Source organism: Drosophila albomicans, chromosome 3, assembly GCF_009650485.2.
Source record: "Drosophila albomicans strain 15112-1751.03 chromosome 3, ASM965048v2, whole genome shotgun sequence".
NCBI classification, from domain to species: Eukaryota; Metazoa; Arthropoda; class Insecta; order Diptera; family Drosophilidae; genus Drosophila; species Drosophila albomicans.
In genome coordinates this window covers 24,093,745-24,107,903 of record NC_047629.2, presented here as the reverse complement: position 1 = coordinate 24,107,903, position 14,159 = coordinate 24,093,745, and the positions used below count along the sequence as shown (strand labels likewise).

The following is a 14,159-nucleotide window of genomic DNA, read 5'->3' as shown; positions in this document are numbered from 1 at the left end:
CCAGGCCAAAGAGATTTAACGCTGTTCAAAGCGAAACCTACATCAATGGCTAATGGCTAATGGCTGCACTTTGTTGGCTAACTAAACATCCGTTAACATTCATAGATCTGGGGCTAGAAATTGCTCTCTCAATATGCAAACTATGCCCGTGGTGTCCTCTCCACTCTCATCAGCTCTGAGCTCTGAGGTTCTATTTAAGCGTAATAAGGTCATAAAGGGCAAAGCAAAGAAAAAAAGGGACAAACTCTTGTTTGCCCCGCAGACACTCGTGAAAGGTACAAATCACTGAAAGCAACTATGCAAGTGGCATGTGGCATGCGGCAAATTGTAATAAAATAAATAAAAGACCATGCCAATTTAGTTTCGTGTTACGCGTTGCACACACTTTCCTTCCTGGGTAGCTGAGTTGGTTAATATGTTTAAGAAGTCATTAATTTTAGCTAAGTATGAAAAAAACATGCTAAGATTTAATGTATAAACTATAAAATAAAGAATTTATAAGAGAATTTAAATACCATATTCGGTACTGCTTATGGTTTAGTAAATACAGTTTTTAATTTTATTTTTTATAAAGAAAATTCAGTTTTAGTTAATTCAATAAAATTCATTTTAAATGAAAGTTAACCATTTCATAAAATTAAGCTAAACTATTACACAATACATAAGTACTAGCAAGTTTCAAAATGTATTTTGTATGAAAGGATTTCTGTTATAGTTAATTAAATAATGTTGATGTTATTCTTTTTTCATACTTTATATTCCACTTTGATATAGATCTAAATAATTTTTTTTTTTAAATGAGCTTGAGATGTTATTTAATTGAATAAAGAATTAAAAGATTATTTAAACATTTCTCTTAAAATATGTACTCATCCACATAGTTACATCTTATAAAAATACAAATACAAAAGTTTGTGTAAAATAAATTTAGTTTTGGTTTATTGAGTAGTGTTTATTTTCACTTCAACCTCCTCCTTACCCTACATTTCTGTTTGTTGTAGATCAAAATATAGAAATTCTATAAAATGTAAAAGTATATTTTCCCGTCTGTTAAGCGCACCAAAAAAATTGTTGCTCATTTTTTGCGGCGTCCAGCCAAGTGTGTGAAGTTTCAGCCAAATGTATTATCGCATTTCCGTGCTGCTTTTTATGTTGCACGTGCCACACACACATGGCCACACACTTATGCACAAATGTAGATATATATGGCAATATATGTATGTGTGTGTATATGTATGGGATATATAAATTGGAATTAAAAATGCCAGGCGCGTTGCCAGTGTTACAAGGCATTTAAGGCTCCCATTGCCGGACAACCCTCAGCTCTAAAAGCGAATGTCTTCTATTAATGCAGACCGACTCTTGTGTCCCTCTCTCTGAACCGAGTAGAACTGCTGCTGCCGCTGGCTGTGCATGAGTGCATATTTATTTATGCAATCTATTTTAATTTTATTCAATTACTTGACTTCTAAGGCAAAGATACTCGGTGTTGAGAACGTCGACAGGTGAGCGAAGCGTTTACAGCTGCAAGGGTTTGCTTTAGACTACGTGGTTTTATTAAATGTAAATCCGAATGGTTGGTAACGGACCTTTTAAATGTTTTTAAAGCGAAAACGTTGGTCAGAAATTAGAGCATTGAGTTTGTTGAGAATATTCTATATTTTTTCAAATAGAGAAATGTCGATTTTAATACATGTTATTTATTATAACTAAAGCAATTTAGATTTATTTTAAATCAAATAATTCGTTAAGAAACTACAATACTATTTCGCCAAATGTTTTCCACTTTATTTTGGTTACGAAATCTATACTTTTGTATCCGTACTTTTATTAAATATATTAAATCTGAACGGTTGGTGTAAGAATGTTAAAATTTAAGTGCTTAAAGCAAAAGCGTTTGTAAAAACAAGCTGAAATTTAAATTTTAATTTCGAGTGAATATTTCAGATAGTTTTAGTCAGAAAAAGCGAATTTAATATACTTTATTTATCATAGAAAAAGCTATTTAAATTTATTTTGAATTAAATAATTATTTTACCCAAACAATTTTCATTTGGTTTTAAATTAAATAATTCTTTTACCCAAACTACAGAATAACTTCGATGTATTTCATTTTATTTAAATTCAAATTCCTGTTCGTACTTAAGCTTCTATATTTATATTTATTATATTTCTCATATATAGCAAAACCAATTTAGATTTATTGTGAAATAAATAATATTTTACCCGCACTACAGTACTACTTCGCTAAATGTGTGGCACTGCATTCTAGTCCAATTTAAAATCCATTTTGATTAGTATTCAATGCTTAGCCAAGTTGTGCTGTATTCCCAAATTGGGTTTCGAAAATTGCACAATGTTTACTTAATAAACAGAGTGCTCTGTGTTGATATCTGTGTATTTGCTGCTGATCTGTTCACAAGGATATTTCATTTGCAGATTGAAATATTCTTTTTATGCGAAATGCTGCAACAGTGTTTTTTGCTTTTCCGCTTTTGGCCCATAACAAAGTTTTTTGGCCAGCAAAAAAAAGGAAGGAAAAAAAGAAATGCAACAAGCATACAGTGTATCCTCTTCAAGCTGCGCAGGAAGAGCACATGAGTAGCAGATGCCGGAGCGAGTGCTCATATCATCAGCCTAATCATGTGGAATAAAGCGGAAACGGAAATTGCACACACGCTTACACCCAAACACACGCAGCTGGCTTGCTGTCAGTTGAGTACCATAAATATGCCCTGTGTGTGTGTGTGTGTGGGCAGTTCACATGTGTGTGTGTGCATCTATGTTTAGGTGTGTGTGCGTGTGTCTGGGTTAACCAGATTCAAACAAGCATATGCTTGCGGTAGTCCCATTACAGACTCTCATCCTCTCACTCTGACCAGGCCCCGCATCCCCCTCGGATATGTTGGAAATGAAAATTTTGTGGTTGAATATAACGTTAAATATTTGTGGTGGGGAAAGTTGATAGGCTACGTGTGCATGTGTGTGAGTGTGTGTGTGGGAAGATCTACTAGAATTTCAGTTTGGATTATTAATTAAAATTGCATTTGCAGTCTAACCAAATGTTGCAAGTTTGCGTGCATAATTTGCACCTGACTGCGCCACATGTTTTATATGTACGTACTATACGTACAACAAGCAGGCATCGTGTTACTCTGGCTAAGCAATTACGGTAGGCTTTATTACCACACACGTTATCAGTGCCAAACACATGGCCCATAAGCGCTTATCAGGTTCCTGAACATCGCCCAAATGAGTGTGTGGTATGTGGTTGTCGACAGAGACTATAATAAGCAAACTGATGACACTTGCTGAACACGACAGTTGAGATTTGGATAAAGTTCGTGCTTGGAATTTAATTAAAGTAAATTATGAGCAATTGTCGATGGGCTTTGATTTGTGACAGTAAATGGGTGTTGAGTTAAAGTTATAAAGTAGTATATAGTGCCTGCTACTGAGACTGTCGGCTATATAATTAAAATACATATAAATAATATAGTAAATATTTTGTAGGACAAAGTACGTACGTAATTTTACATTGTTTTTTGAGACTCTGTACTCACGAATGAATAATTTAGAGCGACGGGATCACTCTTGATGGAAGTGCTGAGTAAAATGGACTCGTAAAATACTCTTTTCGCTTAAAAAAAAAGATCGCCAAGCTGCTGATTTTTAAATGGTTTGTAGTAAATTGAAAAGTTCCAAATGTTTCATTATACTTTTGCACGAAAAGAAATACCAATTGAAGTGAAGACTCGTTTATACTGATATATCATTCAATATTATTCAAAAGCGTTTTAAGGTTATATTTAATTACCTTGTAATCCATCAGTTTAAAATATTACTTAACAAATGCATATTCCATTAACCGTGTTCAACGAAATACATTTTGCTTTAAGCTGCCTTTCAATTACGACACATCAAAATATACTTTTTATTGCTCGCTTCCTCTCAGTTCTGTTCTTCTTTTTGAGAGCTGCTGCAGCCGTTTCAACTAATGTCATTGGGTCATAACTGATAAGTGAACTGATAAGCATCGCCACATTTAGCTAAACGTCACTCGCTCTGTTGCCTCGCTCTCTCTCTCTCTCTCTTTGTGTTGTTATCGCTTTTCGATTTTAACGCCATTTAGTCATTGCTTCCTTTAATAAAAATAATAAAAATAAACGATGCTTTCAGGCGCAACAGCTGTCAGTGTTGCGGTTGCGGTTGCTCGGTTATTGTTGCCCTTCTACAGTTCTTTCCGTACTCCGTACTCTGCACTCTGCTCTGTTCTGGCTTTTGCTCACAATTTACATGTACATGTTGCTGGCACCTGAGTGGTTACTGTTGTTACTCCTGCTCCTGTTCGGCCTTAGCCTTCGCCTTTCCCCTCGCCCCGCCTTCGCATGTCCTTGCTGTGGGTGTTGCGAAAATAAAAATAAAAAAAAAACACAACGAAGAAAATTATTAAAAACGTCAGCAAAATTTATGTATTCCACATCGACGTTGGCATATTGTGTTAAAGCGCAGTCGGTGCTAAATGGACTGACCATGTTGTGTGCGGCATTCACAATTTTAGCTTTCGATACCCGAACTTAAAGTGCTTGGAGGTTAGCTACAGTGAATCGAAATCTCAGTTTAAAAGAATGAATTTATGTGTGGATTGTGTTTACATATGTATTTATTTTAAGTATTGTATTACTTTGAATTGTGATCGTATTAGACCTCTAAGATTTTGATTAGAGTTCAGTTAAACTTTCTTTATTCTGTTTATACTTTGAGTGCTAGTACAATAGTTATTGCTTGTCTTTTTAATTTGGTTCTTTTATAATATATTAAATATTTCTTTATATTTATAATATTGATTTTAATATATATTATACGTTTTTGTTTTCTCGTAACGATTCTGCTACTTTCTTATGGAGCGTGCTTTAGTTTCTTATTCCTAAATATCGGAATTCTATTATAATCTTTTATATTATTTTATTATGTTAAGTAATCGTAGTCATTACTTAACTGACACTAAATTGATTCTAAGCGTGGGTTTAATTCCTCTTCAGTATTTTATTTGACTTGTTTTATTTATCGTTCTTTTACGCTCTGCGTCAACTTGATGTGGGTAATATTCTCAAGTGGAATTTCTACACCAACTTCGCCCACTTTCATCGCTTGTCTTTTGGTTTGGGTATTCCACGCGCTGGTCACTCGACCGCAACATATTGTATTGCTCTTTCTTTATTTTGCTTTTTGTTGGCCACAAACTGTTGTTAACTAAAGGCCAAAGTGGACGTGTTGTGGTTCTGGGAATACATATTAATTGAATGTTGTAGGTGGCCTGTGGCATATTTATTTGATAAGCAACAAGCAAAGTCAATGCTGCTTAACACCGAGAGTACAATACAAATGCAATCACAACGAAACAATTGTGCAACACAAATTAATTTGCTCATTTAATTAAAGTATGTGCTACATTTGTCATTTTTCCCATTGTTGTTTCTTTGCAGTTTTTCGCCTAGCCCCGAGCAGCGCTTCTGTAGGCGCAAAAGGCCGCAACCATTCCTATGCCAGCCCGCAAGGGGCTGTTAGCGCCCCAAAATACATTCCTGGACACAATTGCCACACGCTTCGATGGCACGCGTAAGTTAAAAAGCCGAAAAAACCCATAAAAAAGAATAAGTGGAAAGAAAAACGGAAGCATTCATTGGGGAAGTGTTGAAGGTTGAAAAAGTTTAACAGACTTATTAAATAAATTGCAACCTAAAGGCATCTAAAGATGCAATCTTTAATTACCTCAGAGAGCAGTAAGAGATCACTTTGTATACGAGTTTATCAAGCTGTGCATGCCGCACACTCGAATCGAACTCCTTTCATTTTTTAGTAGGGTATCGTAAAGTGAAAGCTAAACGATATTAATATTTAGCCAATGTTTTATTTATGCGAATTTTATTGAGCTTGACGCTCAGCATAATGGCATATGCATAATCCCCGGCAGCAGCATTTGGGTGGGTCATAAAAAATATCACAGATTAAAGAGCGGGCAAACAAAGGCAGCAAGCAAGCAAGCAACGCACTTCTATTCAAGTAGAGGACAGAGAGAACGAGGACAATGCGTATGTCCCTTTGGTAATCTTCCCTTTGGCACATGGAGTGAAATTAAAACTATTTGTTGTTGTCTTCCATTGCTCCTGTCTCCTGTTGTCCTGCTGCTGCTGCTGTTAGTCCCTTGTCAATCAGAGCACTGGGAATACACAGAAGGCGTGCTGAGGCGTGGCATGTCGCCTTGGGCTAAAATAAAAGCTCATAAAATGCTTTTCATTTGTCAAGAGCACGAGCATTTTTTTTGTACCATTTATTATGTCAAATTTAAATGTCCGCCTTTGTTTGCCAATAAATAAGCGATAATTAGCTAAAAAGATTTTGGGCAAAACAAAAACAATAACTAAATGTTATTAGCTTTTTTATTGTGACATAAATACTATAAATATCTACGAAATGAACAGCCAAAAAGGCATTAATTTTAACAGTTGCCTGCAAGTGAATTGTCAGACGGGCCCACAGGCCGTATGATTGTTTTTGCGTTGGTGTTGATAAGTATTCTAGCACATACTTGTATTTACTTTTCCATTTTGGCTATTCAGCACTTTAGCTGAACATGCTGCTCAGTCAAGTATTTAATATGCTGAGCGCGTTTACAGCAAGTGGCATCAAAACTTGGCTTTCAGGTCATCTAACTTTTTAATGGCATCGCATATTACATAAATGCGCACTTAAATTGTTAACGAAACTTTTTGGTTTTTATGCAATATTCTACATGTGCTTCAAGTTGTCATCTATCTCTCTCTCTGATTTCATGGATGTACTTCAATTGATTATATCATCTGTTGCCGATTGCATTTTGTGTATAATCCTTTATTGAATACACAAAGCACAGCACAAAGCAAAGTCCACAATAGCAAATAGAGTGAGAGGCAGAGAGTGGCTTGTATCTATTTTGAGATACGAGCACTCACAGTTATTCACTAGCTATTCATAGCTGCCATTTATGCCTGCAAATTGTGTGCTTGGCATTATTATTTATGTCATTCGATAGCCACAAAGGATCTAAGCAAGATTTGCAGCCAATTCGCAAATGTTATTTATACACATCAGAAATAGCTTGAGGACAAAGCATCAAACTAATTTAAGCTCGTAAACCGCTAATTAAATGTAATGTCCAAAATCATTATTAGCTCGTTAAAGAGCTCTATCAAGTTCGAGGAATACTCATTAAAATCAGCTCAAGTTTTCATAAAATCTCATTGAATTTTCATGCATTTTAATGACGATACCCTGCGGATGACTAAAGGGATGGGGTATATATTAATATTTTATTAGAAATGTTATTTATGTTCTCTTTGTGGGTATTTCCACGTCGACCATTGCTTGCAGCAATCCTAGTTTTTTATTTCTGTATTTTTTCTTGGTATTTGAAGGGAAATGAAACTCTGAAATGTTTTCCATGTAATCTCCTTGCCAGTTTTTTCATGCATTGCGTTTCGCTCACATTTGAATCCTTTTCTTGTTATTCTGTTATTCTTTTTTTTTCATTGGTTTTTCGTTCTGATTCTGATAGAGAGGGAATCACTCAGTGGAGTCGCAGACGGCGTCATAGTTGCCACTCAATGTTGCATGAATGGCTACAAAAAAACTAGCAAAGAATTTCATTTCATTAAATTTCATTCTCAGCTCTGAGATACAAAGGAAGCGAAAGAAAGCACGCTCTGAGTATTGGCGGCAAAGTTAATTAAATTTTTGGTTGTTTGTTAAAGTTAAAAAAAAAAAAAACATAACGAAGCTTTCGTCAAGGGAGAAGCAACAAAGTACACAATAATAACAAAGTCATAGGTAATATTTTAAGGTCAGCAAGTTAAGCAAGTAGTAGAGAACTCGATGATATATGGCAAAAATTTGTGATGTTTGCTATTGGAAGACGGAAAACAATTGAAACAGCAGGATGTCCGTAAACATTTTCGCAGTCACAGGACAATTGTGAAATTACAGCCGACATTCAAACTGTTTCCCATTTTTCTCACTCTTCTCTCTCTTTACTTTGCAGACTCGAACTTTGTGCTCGGCAATGCGCAGGCAAATGGCAATCCAATTGTTTATTGCTCGGATGGGTTCGTGGATTTGACAGGATATTCACGCGCGCAAATTATGCAAAAGGGTAAGACAATGACGAGGGATGAATTGGGGGCCAAACAAGCTCAACACTTCAATACTCATTTGAATGTATTTGTACAACATTTTATTCAATTGTTTGCCAAAATGAACACAACAACAACAACAACGATTGACGACAACAACAACAACAATGGTGATACGCACAGGCTGCTCATGTCATTTCCTTTACGGGCCGGATACAAAGGACGAGCACAAGCAGCAAATTGAGAAAAGTCTCTTAAGCAAAATGGAACTAAAGTTGGAAGTTATTTTCTACAAAAAGGAAGGTAAGCCACCAACTCAACTCACAAACTCTTAGTTGATAAATTCAAAACAGCGCCGAAGACAACAAGAAGCAAGAAGTGAAAAGCTGAAAGCAAATTTGTGTTTCAAACATAAGCGTGGCTGGAAAATGCGAGAAATTGTGTAGTAAATTGTTTTTACTTTTAATTAAAAAATTTTCGGAGGGCTGAAACATCGTTTGAGCATTGAGGTAATTTGTGTCTAACAAAGAGGAAATTAAATGCCAACTTCTCTCATTCATTTGTCTAAACAAAAGAAACTTTTGACCACATACGCCAGCTCAACGCATTAGTTGGAAGGGCAAATGACATTAGCTAAATATAATTTCATTTGAGATTTTTATTAAAATGAAACTATGTAGCGATTAAGACTGTAAACAGCATAGCAAGGAATGTGCATCACTTACTTATAATGTATTATTTATTACAACTTTCGAAAGTAACAATTCCAATATGCCTATTTTATTTTTTGAAAAGGGGAATATTTTCCGAATTTTCGTTTTGAAAATAGAAATAGGGCTCGATTTAAAATTCTAGTTAATATAAATTTTATTAAAAAAAATCTGAATAGAGGCTAAGAAGAATTTCATATATGTACATATCAACTAAAAGTAAAAATTTCTAATGTATTATTTTATGTTTGTGGAACATTTTATCAGAAAATTTAAAGAGATATACAATTAGTAAAAAACAATGAAGAATATATATTATATAGTAATATAATAATGTTGGAGGAAACAAATATTTGAGAAGATTTCATCATATATATTTTTTATTTTTGTAAATTTCTTTATACACTTCTAGACTTTACATTTTTAAGCTTTTCAATTTATTATTGTTAAATAATTTATATGACTTTCTCTGCTTAATGAAGTTTCGCAGTTCAAAATTAAACCTGAGCTTGAGCTAATATGATATTCAGCTAGTGTCATTGCAGCGAGACACTCGTAAAACTTTGAAGCTGTGGCTTGCCACACGAGCGAAAGTTTCGAAAGGATTATCACAATTGCTGGCCAAATAACAAAAACACGAACAGCAACAACAACAACTATTTGTTACAGCAGCAATAATAAGTGAAAAGCTGTAAGTCAATTGTGGCACACGACCACGTGCGTTGGTTGCACAAAAACTTTTCTCTGTTTGCTGGCAAACCACAGACAGGCTCTCACCACCTCAACGAAGACTGAGACTCAAACTGAGGCTGCGACTGAGGCTGAGTGAGAGCCTTTGGCACTTGGGAGAAGCTTTAACAATCTTTCGTATTGACTTTTAATTTAAGACGCAGGCTACTGCTGATGCTGCTGCTGCTGTGTGTGGCATCAATTTTCCAGTGCGTGCTCGTATGAGCTGGCTGGGCTTTTTATTGAGTTAGGAGATTCAGTCAAGCGTTTGCCTTGAACTAGTTTCTCCCTTCCCTCTCTCCCACACACACGGGAGCTCAACAGATCACACTCAAACGCACGCTTACACACACACTGACTCACCCACTTGTTGTGCGGCTGCCACAAAACAATAAATTGTGCTGCTAGCATTTCTGCACGTCCGTGTCGCGTGTTTCTTTACTGTTGTTTAATGAGGTCACGATTAATCAGCAGCTGGCGAAAAGGACCCCATGACTGCTTTCTTTCCCTGCGCATAACGTATACGTACGAGTATCTCGGTGTGTATTTTGCTTTTGGGCCATTAACTTGCCTATAAGTTTTCTAATTAGCACTGCGCTTAAAACTTTTAACAGACCCATAGTTACGGTGCTTGGGATTATTATTAATTATGCATTTGGTTAATGTACTCTGCACACGCCTACGGGCCAAGGCCCAGATAATTAAAATGCCGTCTACATAATTGTGTTTTAATTGAGTTGATATGCAATCATCACTTTTTTTTGTGCATACCATTTGAAAGCCAATTAGCTGGGCAACCAGCTTGCCTGACAAGCCTTTCGCTTGGCATTGGCAGTGGCTTTGGCATTCAAATGGTATTCATTGGCTTCAAAGCAATTTCAATTGGGTCTGCTTATGACATTCGCATTCAACTCTTCAACTGTCGCGCGGCTGTAAATGCCGCAATTATGAAACCACAATTGCGAATCGATATATGTCTCATGGAAATCAGTTCCAGCAACCGCGAAATTACAATCGCAATGGCGGATCAATATTTCTATTCAAGTCATCAGAATTCTTTGGCTACTTTTCATTTCATTCTTTCATAAAATTGCATTCTGGTATTCTTCAGCTTAATGAATTTTTAGCTCTACTTTTTGCTTACTTTAATGAGCAGAGTTAATTACATTCTTCACAAAGGACCACATGTCCTTACTCATGGTGTTGTTATACTTCACTTTTCTTTCTTATTGCCAGGTGCTCCATTTTGGTGTCTGTTTGATATTGTGCCCATTAAGAATGAGAAGCGCGATGTCGTCCTGTTCCTTGCCTCGCACAAGGACATCACACATACCAAGATGCTGGAGATGAATGTGAACGAGGAATGTGATAGCGGTAAGTAGCAAATACTTGAAATAAGAAAACGATGATTAAAGGGTAAGCCATAAATTGCATATGGCCTACCAGACAAAAAACAAAAAGCTCTCATTAATTAAAGCATTTCGTTATCGCGCACAAATGTACAAGCAACAATTTCCAATTGACACACGTCCACATTGAACTCTCTCTCTCTCTTTGTCTCTAAAGTAATAAACTGTTCACACAGCACGAATCATAATGGCTCTTACACACGCAATCACACACACACAACATTTACACATCAGCACCATCAACAGTCACATTTACGGTCCCCTAAGTAAAAAAAAAACAATTTTAAATAATCCATAAATTAAAAAAGCATACAATTTCCATAGAATGTGAAGTGTAAAATGTATTGTATTTTTAATGGTTAACCAACACGCATTGCTAAAGGTAAAATATTTTTGCAGAATGCGTTCATTATATATGCTGTATGTTGATTTGTTTTTGCTCTTTTCGCACCGTCTATGTATTTTCATTTTCTCTGTCTGTCTGTCTGTCATAATCAAGCACGCGTTTTTCTTATACATACCTTTTATAAAGAGTCTGGTGATTTTGAAATTGAATATGAAAATTATATAACTTATTTTTATTGTTTTAGTGATAACCCCAAGTATAGTAGACTGCCAAAGTTTTTTAAAATTTTGAAAAGTAAAACATAATTTAAATTCTACATTTTATAAAGCAACAATTTCTGTTCACATTCTTTCAATATTTGTTAGTATTATAAGAAACTGAAAATGAAAATCACAATTCCTCAGAAATTTGTACTAAAATGCATTACGAAATCGAGGCATGACTTTATGGTTTTTTTGGTAAGTCATCTTATACATGTCAAGTTTCGGAAATGTCTTCAATTGTTAAAAATCCTTTGCAATTTCCACTGAATTCCATGTTTATTGATTTTGGTACCTCTGTAAGAGTATTTGAGCTTTGTCATAACGAATGTTTTTGCTAAATTCGCCTAACTTATTTCTTATTTTTCTGAATTGTCACGTTGTCAACTTAACTTTGTCGGGAATGTCTCTTTGGTTAACCTGTCCAAGGTTTGTTAGTTAACAGCTTTTTGAATTTTGACGCATGAATATGAATATTTTAACAGTAAAACCGAACTGTAGCAGATTTTTATCTACTTACTCACATTCATTTGACATTTCCGCTTTACCAACTGCGGTTTGACTTTTGGAGCTAGTTAGAGCTGCTTAAATTAAACCAAAGACAGACCACATTCTATTTTAAAATATGTTGCATAACATATCACAGTTTTGAATTCGAGTAGAGTAAAATATAATTCATATAATTTCATTTGAATTGTTTGAGACAGATTTATTTATTTTCAATTCTTACATTTTTTAATGTTTACCATCAATTAATTTATTCGTATATTTTGGTAACAATTTGTTTATTTAAATTGTATTTAAAGCTAGTAAAATCGCATTGTTTGCTTTCCATTTAAGAGACAATTATCTATTGATTATAATTACATTTTAAATGAAATGACATTTTTCATATTATTTTTGATCAAAAATGTTTATTATAAAATATCACTACAGGCGGAATTTCAATTTTTATTTTTGACAATTAAATGAAATGTCAATTTCGTTGCAACAAACACAATTTAATGTCCGCTTTATTCAGTTCCCATTAGTTGTGGAAATTCAAACGAAATGTTAAACAAATTGTATTTACTGTCAATTCTCTGGCCATTTGATTGTCATACCAAATAAATTCGAGTTGAAATTCAATTCGATTCAATGCTATTGTAAATGAATTCAATCTCAGATTTAGCTTGCAGTAATTACAAATTAACTAAGTAAGTTTCAGGTACTAAATTCAGTACTGGATGCTGGATTATGCATTAAATATGCTCACAACTTCATTCACTGAATTAGTTAGCAGTACGGAACAGAAGTGAACAGAATCTGTCTGCACGAATCCCTAAGGGGTTGTCGAGTTGGGGGGAGGGGAATAACACAAAAGAAGAATAATCGTATGTTTAAATATTGATGTACAGGGAGACAACTTCAACTCTGAATGGAGAATGGGAGAAGGCCAAGAGAATTCCATGAGAATTGTTTTGCTTTTGTTTAGCTGTTGTCGTTTTCCTTTTGCTCTGCTTTCATCTCATGCGAATGAAGTGAATTTATTCGCGTAGGTCATTGCGCATTCAAACTAATGCGGATTAGTCAGGACGACAGAGTCAGAGGACAAGTTGAATTTTCGTGAAGGGTGACGAGGTCATTGTTAAGCTGCTGTTTGCCTGCACTCTCTGGCATTTTGAGGAGCAGGTTTCATCTGCAGTTTTTATTAGGATCATTATTCAGCAGTTGGCTTGAGTCTGTTGTTGTCACTGCTCTTGACTTCAATGTTTTGTGGTTTTGTGCGAATTTGCAGTCATGCAAAGGACGAGACAGCTGTCGTAATCGCTCATCGTCACTTTTGTGTTGTGCAATTTTAAATTATGAAAAAACATCTGGCATTAATAAGGTAAGCAGCAACCTTCACGTGATTATTCGATTACAATTTACAATTTCCAACGAAATGCAGTCGTATTTGCTGCACGCATATTAATTACAGTTGAGTTCCATAACAAATTATTTGCCATTAATTTGGCTTAATTGAAATATCATAACATCGCGCAATTTTCTGCAAATAATCTCTGTATTTTGCGGTAAAATACAAATTGAGTGGCAATTCAAGCTCCATGGAAATATTGAGTGCGCCATATTTAGCATGCTTTAAGTCGGCTAATTAGCTTAACAATTTTAAAGAGATGAAAGCAGGAGCGAAAGAAAATGAGGGAACAACCGCACATTAGAAATACATTGGACAACAATTTGAAGGCAATTGAATTATCATTCGGCTGACATTTCAAATGACCGTCATTTTACACATCATTAGGCCTGTCAACTGCCGCTGCTTAAAGCAATTTTTGGACGCCATGTGCGACGCTCTCTCATCTGTCTCTTCGACAGCATTTTCCACACTCGACTGAATCGCGCATATTTTCTACTTTTTTTTCGTTCATCGCACCAATATTTCTGTTGCTTTTTTTGTGTTTTGTATGCATTAAGCGTACGCCACGTGTTGCTGGAATTTTTGTTGGGGATGTTGGATGGCATTCTCAGACCCATAGAAAAAAAGGAGGAGAATG

General features: G+C 35.3%; 1 protein-coding gene across 1 annotated transcript in view; it reads left to right on the top strand.

The window, feature by feature from the left end:
- LOC117567443 (potassium voltage-gated channel subfamily H member 8) overlaps positions 1 to 14,159 on the top strand; it is a 64,846-nt gene that overhangs the window by 25,839 nt on the left and 24,848 nt on the right. The window contains exons 3-6 of the mRNA XM_052004929.1: positions 5,487 to 5,619; positions 8,078 to 8,188; positions 8,352 to 8,471; positions 10,844 to 10,981. Of these exons, the coding sequence (XP_051860889.1) occupies positions 5,544 to 5,619; positions 8,078 to 8,188; positions 8,352 to 8,471; positions 10,844 to 10,981 (445 nt within the window). The 5' untranslated portion in view covers positions 5,487 to 5,543. The remainder of the gene's footprint in view (positions 1 to 5,486; positions 5,620 to 8,077; positions 8,189 to 8,351; positions 8,472 to 10,843; positions 10,982 to 14,159) is intronic.